At 45.4% G+C, this 21,164-nt stretch overlaps 1 protein-coding gene across 2 annotated transcripts; it reads left to right on the top strand.

Moving 5' to 3' along the window:
• Positions 1-1,117: 1,117 nt before the first annotated feature.
• Positions 1,118-19,888, top strand: WAS (WASP actin nucleation promoting factor). Of its 2 annotated transcripts, XR_014506320.1 has the most exons (13): positions 1,118-1,364; positions 3,388-3,528; positions 5,505-5,591; positions 6,533-6,629; positions 7,910-7,945; positions 9,878-9,928; positions 13,072-13,249; positions 13,708-13,750; positions 14,911-15,064; positions 16,347-16,732; positions 18,461-18,566; positions 19,312-19,494; positions 19,525-19,888. XR_014506320.1 is itself a non-coding variant. In XM_083420250.1 (12 exons), exons 1-12 carry the CDS (start codon positions 1,251-1,253, stop codon positions 19,362-19,364), a joined length of 1,446 nt encoding a protein of 481 aa, XP_083276376.1. In that variant the 5' UTR covers positions 1,118-1,250; the 3' UTR covers positions 19,365-19,888. The 2 variants fall into 2 exon arrangements, 1 of the variants encoding a protein (XP_083276376.1); XM_083420250.1 differs by having other exon boundaries at positions 19,312-19,888.
• Positions 19,889-21,164: the final 1,276 nt, after the last annotated feature.

The raw sequence follows: 21,164 nt of genomic DNA, 5'->3' as shown, positions 1-21,164 counted from the left end.
AGGATGAGAACAGAAATCGTGCTCCAGCGGCACAGGAGCAGCAGGAGGCCCCATTAGCTAAAGTGGTGCTTCAGGTTAAGAACATTTTCAGGTTAAGAACAGGCCTCTGGACTGAATGAAGCACTTAACCTGAGGTACCACTGTATAACAGTGCCCTCAGCTCCCAGCCCCTCTAGATGGTCCAGAAGGATGTTATGGCCGATGGTATCAAAAGCCAGTGAGAGATCCAGCAGAACTAAGAAACAGCTCTCACCTTTGTCCCTAGTCTGCTGGAGATCATCGACCAGCTCGACCAAAGCAGTTTCAGTCCCATGGTGAGGCCTGAATCCTGATTGGAAGGGATCCAAATGGTCCGCATCCTCTAGGTGTGCTTGGAGTTGTTCAGCAACCGCCCGCTCAATCACCTTGCCCAAGAATGGAAGATTTGAGACTGGGCTTGGCTTCTTTATTTGTGCCTCAATCTTGCTGGGTAGCTTTGGGCAGGCCCTCTCAAGAGGTTCAGGGAGACCCAGGCCACCTCCAGCTCTTGAGGGCCCTAGCCATAAAAAATGTATGATGATCTCTGCCAACAATTTCTAGACCATTGATGTATTCCAACATGGAAACCAGAGACAGGTTATGCGCTTCTTATTACAGGGGAGAGACCAGGAGCTCACCAAGACAGTGGCTAAGTTCCTCTATTTGATTTTCTGTCACCGAAGTAAGCTACAGGATCCTGCTCTTGTTGGAAACCCTCAGAGATGAGGTGGATTGCTTGCCTCTTCTGCCCTTTGGCGGGTGACTGTGCCGTTGGGGTGGCATCAAGATCGCACTGGCCTATCTATTCTGAATGTTCTTATGTGATGCCAATAAAGGTTACTTGACTTGCCCTAGCCATAATGATAATAAAGAAGCGAACAGGAAAACAAGGCACCGAAAAAGAGAGAGAAGGAAATCATTTGATTTTTTAAATTACCATTGAGTAAATGCTTCTCTAGTCTTTTGCTGGGCCAATGCACTAATGCGCAGCTCTCGGGTGAAATCGTTTTGTCACATTTTGCTCCGATGCACATATCTGGGCTTCCGGGGCCCTCCTCTGACTGGCCCTGCGGCTGGGCCTTGTCAGCCAGATGGGGAACCCAGCTCGGTGTGTGTGCATGCGTGTGACCCGGTGGTTTCTGAGCTTCCTGTTGAAAAGCCCTCGCAACGCGGAAGTTTGCTCTGGGTGAGATCGGAGACACAGAGCCCCGAGGCATCTGGACAGGGCCAGGATGAGCCGGAGGTCCAAGCCAGCAGCCCGGACACAGCAGGAGAACGTGTCCTCCTCCCTCCTTGAGGACCATGAGAACCAGCAGGTCTTTGAACTGTTGGGCAGAAAGTGCACGGTAATTCTGTTGTCATTTCACAGGGGCGGAAGGGCCTTGGAAGCAGAAGCCAGAACTTCCCGAGAGTCAAGGGGAGGGAAGAGGCTGCCACAAGGATGGCAGGTGGTTGTGGGCTGGGATTTAACGGCCACATTGGGGGGGGGGGATTCAAGTGGTACAATGCAGAGGACCCCTGGGTTTGGTTTGGAGCAGGCGGCCTGGGGCCAGTCCCTCTCAGCTTGACTTCCCTTTCTGCACTGGCTTGAGGATAAATGAGAAAATGCTAGAAAATTATGACAAACAGTAAGAGAATAGTCAGGAAGTGGGGGGGGGGGTAGGGGAGGGCTAGTACCTCGGGGGGGGGGGGGAGACCCCATCATCCCACAAATGCCCGCTTCAGAGTTTCAGTCTCTGAAACCGGTTCTGTTACAGGTGCCACGTAATACTCATTCCATATTTGTAAGAAATCAATATTTTAGTGTGGCAGCACCTACACTTCGGAACTTCCTGCCTCTTGATGCAGACTTAAATTGGTAACTGACTAGCATGGTTTTGGAAATAAGAAGATGCCCCGGTCGGGGTGGTTTGAAACCAGCAGATGGCAATGCTCTAGGCTTGGGATGCTCAACGAAAACCTGATTTCTCACGGCATCTTGAATCTCTCTCACCTTCCGTGTAGAAGAGACTGGAGGTATTGCTATGAAGCAATCGCTTGATTTGTAAAGTGAGAATGTTGCAGGTCGTAGTTCGTAGGCTGCCTTGTCTGCAGGAAATGGGGGAAGAAAACCACTTCCTCAAGAGGCCCAGTGTGGTGGTTTGGGCAGTGATGACATCCAGAAAGCCCCATCGTGCAGTCAAGCCCGCCTTCAGAATAGACTCTTTCACCTGGTTCAAAAATACTGGACCAAAATATGAAGGGGAATATCCTTATCCACAAACAGATATGTGGCCTGTTATGTACTGAGTTGAATAGGATCCAAAAGGCAGCAGTCTGATTGGTCCTAGAACAATAGGATTCAGAATGCAGCAGTCTGATTGGTCCACAGGAGCCACCCAATCCAGCTCCAGGTGGAAGTGAATCCGCGACCTGATTGGCTTACAGGAGAATCCTGGAATTAGCCAATCACGTGAAGCCCATTGTGTAAATAATGTATATAAAGCAGACACTCTGGGGGAACTTCCATTCCTCCTCACCACTATGAGCTGAATAAAGAGCATGAAATCCACTCTCGACTCTGAGCATATTTCATGGCCTGTAGTGACAAGATAAAAATCACTTAATTTGAGATATGCATCATACAACACGCTCCTCCTAGCCACTCCAAGCTGGGGGGGGGGGGGAGGCGTGATTTTTGCTCCTCCTTTGGCCTGCACCCTTGGCAGGGAACAACCTTCAAGGTACGTCGCTGGATGAGGCTGATGGGAAGTGGAGTCCCAAGGAAAGTTTCACAGCCATGGGCGTGGGCAGGTGGGGGCAGCTGTCTCCCCCTGAATCCTAAAAAATCTTTGAAAAGCATTAAAAATATTCAATTCACTGAGGTCCTGCCCTGCCCCCCACAAGCCTGCCCCCCAGGAACATCCTCTTTGGGGGGGGGGGGATTTCTACTCATGATCTCACAAAAAAAAGCTCAACAATGTTTGCCCCCCCCCCCAAAAAAAATCCTGGCTCTGCCTCTGTTCACAGGCCCCCATTTCATGGCTCCTCCGTGGTTTGAATCCAGATGAGACCTGCCCTTATATTGAAACAGGGGTCCTGGCCTCCTTGATTCCAAAATATAATACTTCCACAAAACACGACTTGGATCCTGGGAGAAGTTAATTTTAATAAGTTTGTTGTCTCCTTCTCCCGCTCCTTCTCAAAGCCTTGTAACTGCACTGCTCACAGTGCCCTAAATCTGCTCCTGATTTTACCCCCTGGTCTATGGTTCTCCATCTTTGGTGTGGTTTGTAGGAAATTGCAGGAGGCGTGAGACTCTTACAGTGCCTGGGCATGGCATCCTTGGCACAGGTAGATCATTAACATGCGTTTGCTCTTTCCCGCTAGACCATGGTCACAACTGTGGCCCAACTCCTCCTGGCCTTGCCTCAAGGCAGCAGAAGCTGGTCCAAGCAAGGCTGCGGGGTCCTGTGCTTCGTGAAGGATAACCCCAGACGTTCCTATTTCATGCGCTTCTATGATTTGAAGGTACCAATTCCCTGGCTCCATTGTGACCTTGCCCTTCATCCTATCACCCTTCCAGGTGTGAGCACCTGGAGCTCATTCATGAGAATAAAATGATGTCACGTCCACAGAGCCTCTCCTCTTCCTGGAGGGGAGGTGTTGTGAGCAGGAACCGCTGCCCGCATTCGCAGGGGGCGTAACCAAGCCCCCTGTGTCACTGAGTCCTGTGCCCGCATCATGCCCACCAGACAGCCAATATGGCTGGGTGGGGGCATGGTTTAGCCGTATTTGAATGACTGCGGGCACACGGACTCTCCCTTCTTGTTCCTGGCTTCCTCGGTTTTTGCTTCATTTCTTGACCTTGCTATGGACTTTGGTTGGTCGCCTTGGTTGTCCAAGGGGCCTGGTAGGATAGATAGATAGATAGATAGATAGATAGATAGATAGATAGATAGATGATAGATAAACTTTATTTGCATTAGCCAACGGCCATAGCAACATAAAACTAGCAACATATACAATTAAAAAGACAACAATGGTGTTATGTACTGAGTTGAATAGGATCCAAACTGCAGCAGTCTGATTGGTCCTAGAACAATAGGATCCAAAAGGCAGCAGTCTGATTGGTCCTAGAACAATGCAGCAGTATGATTGGTTGGCAGGAACCACCCAATCATGCTCCAGATAGAAGTGAATCCACAACCTGATTGGCTTACAGTAGAATTCCGGAATTAGCCAATCATGTGCAGCCCATTGTGTAACTAATGTATATAATAATAATAAATATACTTTGAGGCAGATACTTTGAGGGGACTTTCATTCATTCCTCCTCACCACTATGAGCTGAATAAAGAGCATGAAATCACTTTGCGACTCCAAGATTATCATTCAGATAGTGGCCCTTAATCTTATTGCACCCTCGATAAACCTAGCAACCTTTGCTGTTGTCTGATTGTTTTGATCTGATAACAGAAAGAACAATGTGGCCTCAGATGGGCGGCCTGGGATGCTAAGTAAAAGTGGGGTGATGATCTTATTCCTCAGATCTTTATAAAGGGGACAGGACAGGAGAACATGAGCCACTGTTTCCAGATTGCCATCTCCGCAGGGGCAGAGTTGTTTCTCAGTTGGAATCTTTTGGTATCTGCCCTCAAGTACGGCAGAGGGCATCACATCCAATCTGGCCAGTGTGAAGGCACGTCTGTATTTTGGGAAGGAATTTTTTTCCCATTGGGAGATTGGCACCAACCACTTGGTTCTACCTCGTAGCAAATCGTCACAACTTTGTTAGGCATTGGAAAATGTGTTGTGTGTCGGAGGGGAGGTTGTGGCCATCACCTACCCTTGAAGGGTATTCTGTTAAAGGAATCTGGCGGTCATGGTTCCTGTCCGATGCCCAGGTGGTGGCAAGGGCCATGGCACGACCCTCTAGTCAACAAGCTCCCCCTACAGGTTGTTAACCCTTGTGTGACTCCTTGCAGAATGGGCAGGAGTCAAGTATAGCCTGTTTGATCCAATGCTTAAGCCAATACCACTCACATCCTGTAACCAATAAAGTTATGGCCTTTTCTAACCCATTAACCTAAAATACTTGTGTCCATGTGTCTTAATTTATCTCCAAGCGGGGGCGAGGCCTCGACTCACAACAAATGCTAGTGAGGAGAGAAGGTTTAGCCACAAGCCCAGGTCTGAATGGCACGGGCACAGGAGGGAAAGAAGACCACGGGACACATTTGATTCAGTTTTTATTCAAAGGCCAACCTACTGTACCTAATTCACAGCTTCTGGAATAAGATTCCAAGCAAACTATAGCTAGCCTTCCGAATTCACACTTATTTGAATTTGTCAATGCAGCTCTCCAGCCCGTTAATGTATACAAAAATGCACATACTGGGGTCAAGGAGGCATAAAAATGCATATATTGGTGGAAATAATGTACAAAAATGCATCATATTAAGGGGAATTGCTTTCCCTGTCCCTTCTCTGCTCCTTTGTTTCAGGATAGGAAGATGACCTGGGAGCAGGAATTGTGCAGCCAGCTGGTCTACTTGGCTCCCACCTCTTATTTCCACACCTTTTCAGGAGATGTGAGTATTGACTCATAGAATTGTAGAGCTGGAAGGGACCCTGAGGGTCATCCAGTCCAACCCCCTGCAACGCAGGAATCTCAACTAGATCATATATGACAGGTGACCATCCAATCTCCAAGGAAGGAGAGACCACCATCTTCCGGTGTGAGTCTGTTCCACCATCCAACAGCTTTTACTGTCAGAAAGTTCTTCCTGATATTTAGTCAGCATCTCCTTTATTGTAATTTGATGCCATTGGCTCAGGTCCCAACCTCCAGAGCAGGAGAAAGCAAGCCTCTTCCATGTGAGAGCTCTTTAGATTGTTGAAAATGTGGGTATGTGAATATGTGCATATATGTGTAGGCAGTGCTTTTTTTATTCAAAAATGGTTAGGGGTACTCTCATTTTGACTCAAGAAAACCACCATTTTATAGTTCAAATCAGGGAAAATAAATACAGTAAATGGACAAAAGTACAAAGATTCACAAAATGATTAGGGGTATGCATACCCCCCAGTAAAAAAGCACTGTGTGTAGGATTCCTAAAATGTCCTATGACTCTGCTGGAGGGAAAGGCCAAAGGCTGCAGAGAAGGAGCACAAGCACACCAGAAAAAATAAAGCAAGCATTTTGATTCACACATTCTACTGTGTTGTATGCAAGAAAAGTTAGCATGTGGAGATGAAAGCATTTTCCGCTTTGTTGTTAAAGTCACAATATAATTTCAAATGTACATCCATTGTTGTTGTTTTTTAACTAAGCCTTCAAAATATAAAAGTTATTCAATTATATTTTAATAGATAAATAAATGTAAACTTGGGGAAAATCCAGATCCCTTTTTCGGATGTGCATTGAGCTGTGTGACAGTTTTCTTAAAGGAGCTGCAGTCATATAGGGATGTTCCCATGGGAACGGCCATGGTCCCATACCCCAGAGGTTTTGACTTGGGATTGCTTTCAGGAGTGCAACGTGGGGCTCAACTTTGCCGATGAGAATGAGGCATACAATTTTCAACAAATGGTGGAAGAGAAGATTCAGAAGAGGAACCAGAGAATGGGTAGGTGTCATGCCTCTTTCAAAATGGCGGCTGTAAGAAAATATGTCTGCAGGGTTTGCAACTCAGGGACAAATCGTACACTACAAACAAATGGAGAAAAAGTGGCTGCTTTTTCTGATGTGAAGCAGTTTGAGGAGCAGCGCTTCTTTGAGCAAAAAGTGGTGGCTTAACCCTTTCCCTGCCAGCCATTTCCCAATCCTAAATTGACACCTCATCCCCCGTAAAATTACCTGTAAAACAACAATAAACATTCAGATAAATGTTTCTGAATACATTAACAAAGTTGTGTCAGTGTGTATATACCAAGAGGGATGCCAACTTTTTATAGGATTTGGGATTTGTTGGCAGGAGCTGCGGGGTTATGGGTGGAGAAGAGAGAATGCAGTGAGAGCCAGTGTAGTGTAGTGGTTAAGAGCGGTAGTCTCGTAATCTGGGGAACTGGGTTCGTGTCTCTGCTCCTCCACATGCAGCTGCTAGGTGACCTTGGGCTAGTCACACTTCTCTGAAGTCTCTCAGCCCCACTCACCTCACAGAGTGTTTGTTGTGCGGGAGGAAGGGAAAGGAGAATGTTAGCCGCTTTCAGATTCCTTCGGGTAGTGATAAAGCTGAATATCAAATCGAAACTCTTCTTCAGACTGGTGTACGACTGAGTTAAACAGGTGGGGGATATGAATAAGAGACATGCTAGCATGCAGCGTTTAGGCGTTTCATCCCCTGAACTCTAGTCTAGACATGGAATGCAAACTTGTTTCCCCAACCATGAGGGCTAGGAATAGAAACTCAATTAATTTATCAATAATTCAACATTTTCACAAAGTACCAAATTCCATCCATGTGGAGCTGAAGAGTGGGCAACTCTCTCTCTCTCTCTCTCTCTCTCTCTCTATATATACAGTGGTACCTTGGTTTACAAACCTAATCTGTTACAGAAGTCCATTCTTAAACTGAAACAATTCTTAAACTGAGGTGCGCTTTCCCTAATGAGGTCTCCTGCTGCTGGTGCCCTTCCACTGTTCGGATTCTGTTCTTAGACCAAGGTAAAGTTCTCAAACCAGGACACTATTTCCGGTTTTGCAGAGTTTGTAAACCAAATCGTTCTTAAACCGGACTGTTTTTAAACCGAGGTACCACTATATATATATTGATGAATGGTTCCTACAGCACAATGAACCCCTCTGCTGACCAAGACTCCATCTAAGAGGGGCCAGATTCTTCCAGGTACCCCTGAAGCATGGCAGAAACGCTTGTCTCCTCTTCATAAATCTCTTCCTGTTTTATAGATAGACAGCCGCCACCGCCACCTCCAGTCAATGAAGGTATGTATCTGTGCAGCCCTCATATCCCTATACTCTTTTGTGTCTGGTCGAAGCAGGGGCAATGGTGCTTTTTCTGCCAAGGACTACATTCCTTTCAGAATAATCTGTCAGTGGGCGCATGCCAGCTGTGGGTTGGGTCCAAAACCAGAGCCAGAAGCAGACACGCCCACCCCTTTCTCATTCTTTATCTCTTTCTACCACACACTTTTCTCTCTCTCTTTATCATACCTCCTTTTCTCTCTTCCCCCTATTTTTCCATGCCCTGTAGGTTTGCCAGAGGAGGGGTAGATTGTTCTTACCAGAAGCCTCACTTAACACTTAGGAAGCTTTTAAAATAAGACTGGGGGCCACAAGTTACTCGCACCTGAGCTGAGCTATTAAGTGCAGGGCGAAAGCCCTTGATAATCATAATTTGTCAAGAAGGATTCGAAACCTACGGGATCAGAGATTCTTAGAGGACTGGAGTAATTATTTGAATTATTTGAAAAGCAATTGTGATAAACAGATTACGCTAGTAGGACTGCAAGAAGTTCTGTAAGGAGGACTTTGTGAAATATTGCAAGGAAGACTTTGAAAAAAATTATTAGTTAAGGACAATTAAAAGTAATAGAGAAATTAAGAAATGCAGAACAAGTGATAAAGAACGGAAAATCTTTAGAGGTTGTTGACGGAAGTCTAAAATACTGTATAAGATAAGAAGTTATGTTAAATGATTGTTGAAACATATATGTTAAAAAAATTATAGATAGATAGATAGATAGATAGATGATAGATAGATAGATAGATGATATAGATGATAGATGATAGATGATAGATGATGATAGATGATAGATGATAGATGATGATGATAGATGATAGATAGATAGATAGATAGATAGATAGATAGATAGATAGATGATAGATAGATATAGCTAGATATATACAGTGGTGCCTCGCAAGACGAAATTAATTCGTTCCGCGAGCCTCTTCGTCTAGCGGTTTTTTCGTCTTGCGAAGCAACCGTGTTAGCAGCTTAGCGGATTAGCGCTATTAGCGATTTAGCGGCTATTAGCAGCTATTAAATGCTTAAGGGATTAGCGGATTAGCTGCTAAAAGGCTATTAGCGGTTTAGCGGCTTAGAAAAAAGGGGTGGGGAGCGAAAAAAAATCTCAAGACTCGCAAGACATTTTCGTCTTGCGAAGCAAGCCCATAGGGAAATTCGTCCTGCGAAGCGCATTGAAAAACGGAAAACCCTTTCGTCTAGCAGGTTTTCCGTCTTGCGAGGCATTCGTCTTGCGGGGCACCACTGTAGATAATCATAATTTGTCAGTAAACTGTGCTGGTTGAGGGCTCACCCCAGTTGCTTTAGAGTTGCATTGCCATATTTCAAAAAGTGAAAATCCGGACAGAAAAGCTTTTTGAAGTTTTGCATCTAGACATTTGCATTTCTGCCTGGACATGGTTACCGACTGCCATATCCCACCTATGGCATTCTGGACATATGGCAATCCTGCTTTAGAGCCTGTGGATAGCAGTGCCTTCTTCAAGAAGTTCTCAGCAGCTCCCACAGGGAATTCTCCTGGAGCTGCTGATTCTCCTGGAGCTCCTGACATCACTAGGGATGTCAGAGAATTCCACTGGAAACACAAGCGGGAGTGAAAATTGCCAAAATCCACATGCTTGTCTGAGGCGAGGAAAGGAAATCTTCAAATGCTGCCTAAATAATTACAGTATTTTCTGCATTGTTTTGATGTTTCCTTTTCATTGAAATAATCAGGTAATTATATAATTCCATCAGTTTTGTCCATAGCCGATAGCAAGACCAACAATGTAGGTTCTATCACAAGCTGAACTGCAGCAGAATAGAAACAGTGTTGATTGTGACAAACACAGGACAGGGTGGAAATTGCTGCCTCTTTACATCCTGATCACTACTCTTTTTGCATCTGTTAGACAGAAGACCAGCTCTCCCCCAGCCGCCATCTTCTGGGATTGACTCAAATGGTAAGCAGCTTGCAGAAACTCTGTTTGTGTGCTATTTCTTCATTTATTTAATGTGTACCCATATCCACAACTCCAAGTTCGCAGGTCAGCTAACAAATGCAGCATGAAAACAGATAATACAGCAATAAAATCAGAAACTTTCAGTAAAAGAAACATCCAAAATGAACCACGGCAAAAGAGCTCTCGGTACAAGAGCCATAAAAAATAATTTCACTCCTTTTAAAAAAATTCCAAAAGAGATACAAGATCACGAAAATGATATTTTATAATAGAGGCAACATCCTGTGCTGGGCCACTGTGAATTTTCCCTACTCACTGCAACCATCAGATGTGAAGGAAATAAACAACTATCTGACTTTTAGAAGACATCTGAAGGCAGCCCTGTATAAGGAATTTTTTTAATGTCTGATGTTTTACAATTTTTTATACAGTGGTGCCTCGCAAGAGGAAATTAATTCGTTCTGCGAGTTTTTTCGTCTTGTGAATTTTCGTCTTGCGAAGCACCACTGTGTATTGACGGTTTCCCATAGGAATGCATTGACGGTTTTAAAAAAAAGGCGCAAGACGTTCCATCTTGCGAAGCAAGCCCATAGGGAAATCCGTCTTGCGAAGCAACTCAGAAAACGAAAAACTCTTTCGTCTTGCGAGTTTTTCGTCTTCCGAGGCATTCGTCTTGCGAGGTACCACTGTATATGCTGTAAGCTGCCCAGAGTAGCTGGGGAAACCCAGCCGGGTGGGTGGGGTATAAATAATAAAACTTTTATGCGTATTATTATTATTAACCAGTTGTAGGGTTGCAGGTGGCAGTAGTGCATTGGATTTAAAACTAAAAGGTCCCCTATCATTGCCAAAGCAGGGCATCCTTACTGGACACCCCTGTCCATGGTGCTGTACCACTTGCTGAAGAGTACATCTCTCCATCCTTGGGCTCATGGGAGCCCACCCACGATACTTTTCAAGGTGACCAAGATAAAATAAGGTAGAATTTTCTTCTTTAGCTGTTTGTTCCAGTACCAGCAGCTCCATATACTGTCATTATGTTGGTCTGGGGAGGAGAGGAGGGTCTTGGTCAGACCCTTTGTATGCTCCCTTCTCCACAGTTTTCTTTAAAGGGGAAGATGTGTGCTTTTGCACAAGCAAAATAGGGGCAGCCCGCCTGATCTGTTTGTTTGTTTAAATAATAATAATAATAATAATAATAATAATAATAATAATAATAAATATTTATACCCCACCCATCTGGCTGAGTTTCCCCAGCCACTCTGGGTGACTTACAGCACATAAAAAATTGCAAAACATTAGACATTAAAAATTTCCTGATACAGGGTTGCCTTCAGCGTAACCAAGGCAGTTTCAGTCCCATGATGAGGCCTGAACCCCAACTGGAAGAGATCCAAATGGTCAGCATCCTCTAGGCATGCCTGGAGTTGTTCAGTGACCACCTGCTCAAACACCTTGCCCAAGAATGGAAGATTTGAGACTGGGCGGCATTTGGACATATTGGCCAGGTCCAAAGATGGTGTTTTAAGAAGTGGTTTAATAACCACCTCTTTCAGTGGGTCTGGGAAGGCTCCCCCACAGAGGGAATCATTCACCACCCCGTGGAGCCCATCGCCCAGCCCTTCCCGGCTCACTTTTATGAGCCAGGATGGGCAAGGATCAAGGAGACAGGTGGTCAGTTTCACTCATCCAAGCAGCCTGTCCACGTCCTCGGAGGTAACAGTTTGGAATTGATCCCATGCAACTCGACTAGACAGGACTCTAGCACTCTTCTGCCCCAGCCCTGCTCCTGTGGTGGAGTCTACCTCTTTCCAAATCTGCACTCAGAAAACTGGGTCTTCCAAATAGGATGTCTGGTGCAAACTAATGACTTCCTCAAAATCACTGCAACCCCTCCCCCCCAATATGACCTGGGTTGCTGTGCTTAAGAGAAACCTGGTAGACAAGCAGAGCCAAGAACAGGGCCACCTGCTTCATCCAACCGAGTCTTTGCTACACATGCCAGGTCAAGTCCTCCATCCACAATCAAGTTGTGGATGACAGAGGTCTTGTGAATCATTGACCTGGCATTGCACAGCAGCACCTTAAGGTCACGTAGGTCTCCCTTGTTGATTCCAGTATCCTTCTGGTCAAGACCAAACCCAGAGGCAGAGATAGTCTTCCAACAACGACTAAGCCTGCCTCCTCGGTAATGACATGGTCTGGTCCTAGCATAACTCCTTCTCTTACCCGTGATCACTGAGATCAGGTGTCCCAGCGCCCTTGGAACCTGCCACAGCCATTCTGTTGACTGGGACCCACTCCCAGGTAGTCCTGGGATGTGTTATACAAACTATACAATAAACCAATAAAACAGTAGAAACTAATAATAAAAAATTGCAGTTACAGTGGTACCTCTGGATGCGAATGGGATCCGTTCCAGAGCCCCGTTCGCATCCTGAAGCGAACGTAAGACGCATCTGCGCATGCACGGGTTGCATTTCACCACTTCCGCGCATGACGTCATTTTGAGTGTCTGCGCATGCACAAGCGGTGAAACCTGGAAGTAACATGCTCTGTTACTTCCGGGTTGCCGCGGAGCACAACCCAAAAATATTTAAGCTGAAGTGTATTCATCCCGAGATATGACTGTATACTAAAATTAAACTAATCCCCAGACCCAACTAAACATTTATCCCACCCCAACAGAGCAAAAAACAAACCCAACAAGAACCAAAATTTAAAACGCCATAGATTAAAAACTATTTTAAAACATTTAAAAGCAATTTCAATAGTTGCCCAACCCCAGACTTTGTTCCCGTGAGTTTGGGCTCCAGTGCTCACAGGAGGGCAATGTCCCACCGGCCTCCCAGGAGCAGGGTGAGTCTGGGCCCTGTCCCCTAGGCCAGGTGGAAAGGGTCTTGCAGGGAGCAGTCTTCGGCACTCACAGTGGGGCAATATCTATCCAGCTCTTTAGCTGCAAATGTTCCCAGTGACTTAGGTAAAATAAACACACACATACAGTCAAACAAAGCTAGAGAATAAAGAGATGAAACATAGAAAGGAAAACAATGTCTGAGATGGCGGGCAACACAGGGAGTGTTGTAGAGGGAGCTCTGATTGATAGGTGTTCACTTCCTCACCCCATCTTATGTTCCCCAAAGGACGTGGCATGCAGCCAAACTCTCCTCCACCATCTCTGCCTCTGGCAACGGTTGACATCCAGAATCCAGACATCACATTTTCCCGCTACCGTGGACTTCCTGTTCCTACTGCAGTGGAGAAAAAGAAGGGGAAGAAAAAGATTTCAAAGGCTGACATTGGTGCTCCAAGTGGGTTCAAGTGAGTTCTTGTGGAAGTTATGCAGACCTCTCAAAGACTGAGATCTGGGGAAAGTAGGAAATCTTCAAATTTCAGACAACATAACAGGAAGGATTCCTTGACTTCAGTTTCTTTTTCTGAAGTCTTCATATCAGCCTTTCTTTGTTTTGCCCTTGAAACTTTTGTTTCTTTACTAGCATATGGAAATTTTCTATGAAACACAGCTTGAGAACTACTTCCGTAGCATAGTGTGTGTAACCCTAACCCACAGCAGAGGACTGCCATGCTGCGCTTTGCACATGCGCAGGTGCTGCCTCATGTGGAAATATGGTGGAAACATAACTATGATGCAAGCAAGTCACAATATGCTGCAGATGGAAGGAGGAGAGGGGAAGTCGAAGAGGTCTGGAAGCCGTCATGTGGACGCATTGTGATGCAAGGCCTTCACTCATTGAATGTCTTCTGTGATTCCTTTCCAGGCATATCCAGCACATTGGATGGGATCCCAACAGTGGATTTGACGTACGTAGCCACGGTGATTCATCAATAGACTTGAAAGAGAGAGCCTCAGTGGGGGGAAATTATCCTGAGGTCTCACATGCGTATGAGATGAGACTTTGGAGTTACTGAAGTCCAGCAAACTCTGTGTTTATACATAGAATCATAGAATTGTAGAATCGGAAGGGACCCTGAAATGCACGACGTGCTTATTTACATCATACCTGACTGAAAACATGAGGCCCTTTCTCTCAAGGTTTGCTTGTATATTCCAATTATAAGGTGTTGTCAGAGCGAGTTGCTGTGCCAAAAAGTTTAGACTGGAGCCAAAAGGAAGCAATGCTGTTATTTAGGAAGAGCAGGTGGTCTCCTAGTTACTCTTTTCATTGAACAGCTTTGATTCAGAAGCTTCTGTAGGGATATCACCTGGCCTGTTCTTGCCTCTCAGCTGGTATGGCTAGTCTTCTTCCTGCATTTGGCTGGAGTTGGGTGATAAGGCACCGCCTAAACAGCTACAGGAAGGATGGGGGACCTTCCAGTTGTTGCTGGACTCTAACTCCCTTCAGCCCTAGCCCGCAGGGCCAGTGGTCAGAAGTACAGTGGTACCTCGAGTTACAAACTCCTCAGATTACAAATGCTTCAGGTTACAAACCCCGCTAATCTGGAAGAGTTACCTCGAGTTGAGAACTTTGCACTAGGATGAGAATGGAAATTTTGTGCCGCTGGCGCAGCGGCAGCAAGAGGCCCCATTTGCGAAAGCACGCCTCTAGTTAAGAACAGTTTCAGGTTAAGAATGGACTTTTGGAACGAATTAAGTTCGCAACTAGAGGTACCACTGTAATACTTAAAGACAGTTGAAGTTTTAAGATGGATTTGACTATGAAGAAGGTTTATGGTGATGGTAATGTGATTCCCCAAAAGCAGAGGATAGGACTGTATAATCGTATTATCCCTTCCAGCTACCTCATTCTATGCTGGAAGCCAGGTCCTACCAATTGTAACCCGATGACCATCGTGACATGAACATGAGTTATCCCTGTTCATTTGCATTGGCTCAAGAAGATGGGCACTGAACAGACACGGCAGCTCATTATTTCTCTCTCTCTCTCTCTCTCTCTCTCTCTCTCTCTCTCTGTCTCACACACACACACACACACACACATTTGTCTATGTTTTTATTTCAGGTGAATAATTTAGATCCCGATTTGAAGACATTCTTCTCCCAGGCGGGAATCAGTGAGGCTCAACTGACTGATGTTGAGACTTCAAAGATTATCTATGACTTCATTGAAGGCCAAGGGGGGCTGGAGGCTGTGAAGGAAGAGCTGAGAAGACAGGGTGAGCTGCTGGAATGGGAGGGGCTCTGACCTCAGGTATCATTGGCCGCCTCTCTGAGACTGGACCAGTGAATGGCTCCAGATCCTGGTCTCTAACTAATACTACACCGACTATTAGAAAGCCTATCCATGCTGAACGTTTTGTTTGAGCTTGGATGTACTGATCTGAGTAATAACTTCTGGAGCGGTAGCCATGTTAGCCAATAAGAACAACAAAGATTATTGTGTCACCTCAAACGGTTACCGATTTATGACAGCATAAATGTTTGTGGAGTAATAGCGGGTGGCACTGTGGGTTAAACTACAGAGCCTAGGGCTTGCCAATCAGAAGGTCGGCGGTTCGAATCCCTGCAATGGGGTGAGCTCCCGTTGCTCGGTCCCTGCTTCTGCCAACCTAGCAGTCTGAAAGCACGTCAAAGTGCAAGTAGATAAATAGGTACTGCTCCGGCGGGAAGGCAAACTGCGTTTCTGTACGCTGCTCTGGTTCGCCAGAAGTGGCTTAGTCATGCTGGCCAAATGACCTGGAAGCTGTACGCTGGCTCCCTCAGCCAGTAAAGTGAGATGAGCGCCGCAACCCCAGAATCGTCCATGACTAGACCTAACAGTCAGGGGTCCCTTTACCTTTACATTTTAGAGTCCACTTACGAGATGCATGGATTGTAGTCCACAGTTGGCATTGGCATGCAGGGGTGTGTCTACGCGTATAAATTTATCTTTCACCATTGAGTGGTGGAATTTTGGGCTGTGTGTTCACCGGTATGCTGATGACCTTCACATCTATCTCTCCTTTTCATCTTCAGCAGGTGGGGTGGTGCAAGTTCTGAATCAGAGCCTGGGTGCAATTATGGACTGAATGAAGGGAAACTCAATCCAGACAAGATGGAGCTATTGTTAGTGGGCGGCTCTTCTGACTGGATGACTGCATGTTCTTGATGGGGCTGCAGTCTCTCTGAAGGAAGAAGTCTGTAGTTTTGTGATTCTCCTGGATCTTTTTCTGTCATGTGAGGGCCACAGTCGCATGGAGTGCTTTCTACCAGTATACCACTATTTGCCAGGGGTAACCTAGCTTCCGTAGGCTATGCTCTACTAGAGCTATGCTCTGGTAACCTCCCAGCAACTGGTATTCAGAGAGAGACAATAATCCTTACTGTTCTTACTGATCTAATCATGATCAGCACAATAAGCCATCTATCAAAGTATTTTTGCTCGTTCTAGAATACATGGATAGTTCTCTACTAAAGCTGCCCACTGGGATTTTAGTGTTGATATTTGTCTCATTTCAGGTCCAAGTCACCCTCCACCCCCACCCCCAAATCGTTCTGGCCCTGGACATAGCCGAAGTGGTCCTCTACCACCAGTCCCACCTGTATCAAACAGGGGAGCTGTCCCTTCGCCTCCACAGCCCTCTCGAGGACAGCCCAGCCCTCAGTGGGGACCTCCTCCACCAGTCTCTCGGCCGGGAGCAGCTCGTCCCCCACCACCCCCAGCTGGGTCAGCCCCACCCCCACCCCCACCACCGCCACCCCCGCCACCCCCTCCTGCATTCCCAAGTTCTTCCCCATGTCCCCCTCCCCCTCTTCCCTCTGGAGGGCTTAGCTCACCTGCTGTTGCCTCCCCCGGACGTGGTGCATTACTGGATCAGATACGCCAAGGAATACAACTCAATAAGGTAAGACACGGTGGAGAGCATCAAAGGGTGGTTCGTGCTTAGTGTGTTAAGTATGATTTCTCATATATGATTTCCCTGGTTGGATTGGCTAGAGCAGGCATGCCCAACAGGTAGCTCATGATCCACTGGTAGATTGCTGGACGTCTGTGGTAGATCACCAGTAGATCCCCAAAGAAGCTCAACAACTTTGACCTGAACCTCCCAAAACAGGACTTTCCTTCCAAAAAAAAAACTCAGCATCTTTGCCCTGCACCCCCAAAATGGAGGTAGATCACTGCCAGTTTTTAACTCTGTGAGTAGATCACAGTCTCTTGGGAGTTGGCCACCCCTGGGCTACAGATTTACTTAAGAACCAGATGTGGCAGGAGGATAGCAAAGTTATGGCAATGTGTGATAATGGAGGAAAGAAATATGATGTCAGACTTAACTGTTCTCATTACATTAAGGCCTAGTTCTCCAGTTCTCTGCCACTTCAGACTGCAGGTGGGGAATCACATGATGGAATACTCCCCAATTTGGGGGGGGGGGACATCTATATATTAGAGAGGGTTCCAACTTGTTGGTACATATGTACACATGTGGTGGGAATGTCTTTGTGCATCAACATTCTGGGTGGGGTGATGTTTAAGGAAATTAACTCCAACATTGAACAGTGGGCTCAACCTGCCTTGCAGTTATCACTGTTAAACCTATATATAGGTTTAGGTTTAGAATTGAAACACAAAGGATTGCTGGGTCATTTACTGGAAGCAGCAAGGACCATCATAGCTTGCAACTAGGGATTTTCACGGAGTGATATTTGACCTGTGGTATTAGAGAGTATGAAGACAGGAGTGCCTGGCGTGCTCTGGTCCATGGGGTCAAGAAGAGTCAGACACGACTAAACAACAACAACAACAACAATTAGAGAGTATAGCAGACGGCTGCTTTAGAAAAAATTAGAAGTTTAGAAAAAAACTTTAGAAAAGTTTAGGGTTGCCCCTGGCCAGAAATAGAAGGGCCCTTTTGAAGCAATTAACTTTGCTAGTGTAGTAGAACACGGTTGCCAACTGCCATCATCAAATGTTTCCTTTTGGACATTATATTTTTTGCTACGTTTTGATATTTTTATGCACCTAAAAGGATGGAAAAGAGAAATGGACTAATATATGTATTTTTAAGAAGTGCTGCTGTGCTAAATTCTGAGACAATGTGTTTTCATTTTGCTAGGCACCTATTTTTCACTTACTGACAATTTGCCTTAATTGTCTTTATGCTTATGTACACATATATGTAATATTGTGGTGGCATTATACTCTCTCTCTCTTTGCTTTTGTTTTTGCTTTGCTTTACCCTTTTAAACACCCCAATAGAAAATATAAGGCAAATAAAACTAAAAATAAATATTTCCTACTAGTGTGACAGGGAGAAACTAGGCCAGAACCCTTCTCTCTATTACTTAGAATTTTATGTGGAAGGAAGCGTTATCTCTGGAAGAACATTCAGTGGTATAAGACCCCCTGTAATTTAAAGTGGTATAGCCCGGACATGGTCAATTGCGTTTGTGCAAACTAGTCTTAAATATTTGCCTGCTACCACTGTCCACTGGATTGTGACAGTTGTATCTGTTTTGAGGAAGAGCAGCGTGAACAAAGACAGCTTTGTGTGGTTGAAAGGTTCGTGTGGGTTCGAAGGGCCGTCAACATTCGAAGCCCTAATGACCCCACCTGCAATCCTTTTACCTTTTAGACCCCTGATGTGCTGGAACCGCCATCACCTGCACAGAGCTCTGAAGGCCTGGTAGGAGCTCTTATGCATGTGATGCAGAAGAGGAGCAAGGTCATTCATTCCTCAGGTGAATTGTGTTGCATCTGATACATCTCATCCGTTGAACTGCGTGCTTACAAACAAAAACTTAACAAACTGTCTAAAGTTTTGTGCTTGACTGGAAAGGACAAGGCTAAGATCTGAGACAGAGCCAGTGGCATTTTGCAAGGGGTGAAATCTTGATTCCTGCACTGGTATTGTATCTAGTATTAAACAGGTACAGCGGTACCTTTGGTTGTGAACGGGATCCGTTCTGGAGCCCTGTTCGCAACATGAGCAGAACGCAACCCACGTCTGCGCGTGCCGCAATTTGCCGCTTCTGTGCATGTGCGTGATATCATTTTGAGCATCTGTGCATGTGGCGAAACCCAGAAGTAACCCTTTCCAGTACTCCCGGGTCGCTGCAGGACACAACCTGAAAACGCTCAACCTGAAGCAAACGCAACATGAGGTATGACTGTAAATGCAAAGGGTTCTGTCCGGTGCCACGGTTACTCAGAGGAGAACCATTGAAATCAATAGAGATTGCTAACTTTAGTCCACTCATTTATTATTTTAAAAAATGGGTCTACTCTGAGTAGGACTAGCACTGAATACAACTCCAAGGGAGAAGGGGTAGGCTGGAATAACTTTTAAGTATGGGGAGGTGGTTTGGGTGAATGAAGGGGATGACCATTCATTCCTGTATGGAAAAAGAGGTGTAGGTGCACTTTAGAAGTGCTATTCGGGACAGCCTCCTCTCACATTGTTGCTTTGTTCTATTGTACCCACAGATGACGATGAAGACAATGGTGATGATGAAGAGGATGACGAGTGGGATGACTGAGTCCAGAAGGACGCAAAGCCTGATCCTTCAGACAATCTGTTGCTGTCTGAATTGCTGTGGGCATTTAATCAGACTGCTACTCTCTTATGGTCCCCCTCACAATCTGTGCAGAAATCCAGTAGGTGCAAGGGCAGCTCCGCCTTAGTCCCTGCAGTGACAGGTCATTATTTTCCCATTCCTCCTCTCCAGCATCACTTAGGCTAAAGAATAATTCCCATTCTGTGCACCTGCAAGCCTTTGACAGTCTTAGAAAGTTCGGCTGTAATCCTCCCTCTTTCAAACCCTCGGTCTTGACAATACCACTTCTAATCTCCTCTAACTTTCTAAGAGCCATATTATCTTTCATCCAGCCCCTTCATCCTCCTTTCTTTCTCCTCAATGCATAATCTTGTGTGTCTTTAAGAAGTGGTTCCCCCTTTGAGGCCAATGTGCAGGTATGAAGACTACAGGATTGTAAGCAAAACCTCTGTCTTATAAAATAACCAGTGTATTGTTAACACACATAAAAATCCTAGTTGACTGAATTATTTGCACGCCTTTCGGAGGAATGTTTTCCCTTGCTTTAGTTTTACTTTTGGGTAGGGGTGGCCGGGATGGAGTCTCCAAACTTTAAGACAGGTATACTGTGCCTATTTACTTTCAAATTTGGTTGTTTTGATTGCAGTGTGATAGAGGGGACGCAAATCCAGATTTGACTTCAATGAAGCCTTATTCTTTTATTTACGGTATTATAGATATATACTGGAAACTAAAGTATTTTCAGTGGCTTGGATCCTAATTTGCTCTTCTCTCCGCACAAGGGGGGGGGGGCGTGATTTCTGCCAAATGGTCTGCAACGCCCCACATCATATCTTACACCATTCCCAGTCGTCACCCACTGGACGCAGAAGGTTGTGAAAAGAAGGAGAGGTGGGAAAGTCCGGTTCCATGAACTCTGTTCTATCCCAGGGAAGGAAAATTGGCTTGGATCTTAATGTGCCTGTTGGACAAACAAAACAAAACAAAAAAATGTCTGGAAGACCACAGATAAATAGCCTATGCCACTTACCTTTGAATGGAATTAATATTGTAGTAACTAGAGACTTTTCAAGTGAGTAGCTCTACACAGGAAATCTTAGCTTCACCTTTGGTGTTTTGACATTGTGCAGAAGAAACTGGGCAGCTTGGAAAACAGACACAGGATCCTTTCCTTTGAGGGTGCCTTCCGGACGCCACGGATTCAAGCACATACCAGAACTTTGAGTTTGCATAATTAAAGTGGATTAAACAGCTCTGTCACCATAGTCCAACAAATCCACGGGGGGGGGGGGAATCAGTCTTTTTGTGGTTCAGAAAGTGATAGTGAAATGCATAGAAACATGTGGGATGAACATATGACTAAGGGGCAGATGTATAAACTTTCTGTAAATGAATCCAGATGAATGCTCAATAATGATAGGATATAATCAAGCTTTATGCAAGTAAATACAGATAAATGTTCAATAAACAGGTTGTCTGAAGGGGCACTGAGCCTCAGCCTCCGGTACTTTTCACCTTCTGAGGTCAAACACACTTTTTTTCTATTCCTGATTCATTATTCTCATATTTAGAGGGTTGCTAGTGAAACATAAAAGTAGTACATTGTGCTGTGGTGGCAACAGGGTGGGAAAATGCTGTCTGGTAGTATATGAACATTATAAATTTGGTGCCAACGTGAGCTTTATTCTTTTAGGGCTAATAGCATCATGAAGAGGAAATTTGGTCAGGATTGTAACTAGGGAAAGAAGGGCTAAATCTCCTTCCACTCCCCGTGCTGCAGTT

This window comes from Podarcis tiliguerta (assembly GCF_965153285.1).
Source record: "Podarcis tiliguerta genome assembly, chromosome: 17".
Lineage (NCBI taxonomy): Eukaryota > Metazoa > Chordata > Lepidosauria > Squamata > Lacertidae > Podarcis > Podarcis tiliguerta.
Note: the sequence above shows the minus strand (reverse complement) of the source record. Positions and strands in the feature narration are given on the sequence as shown.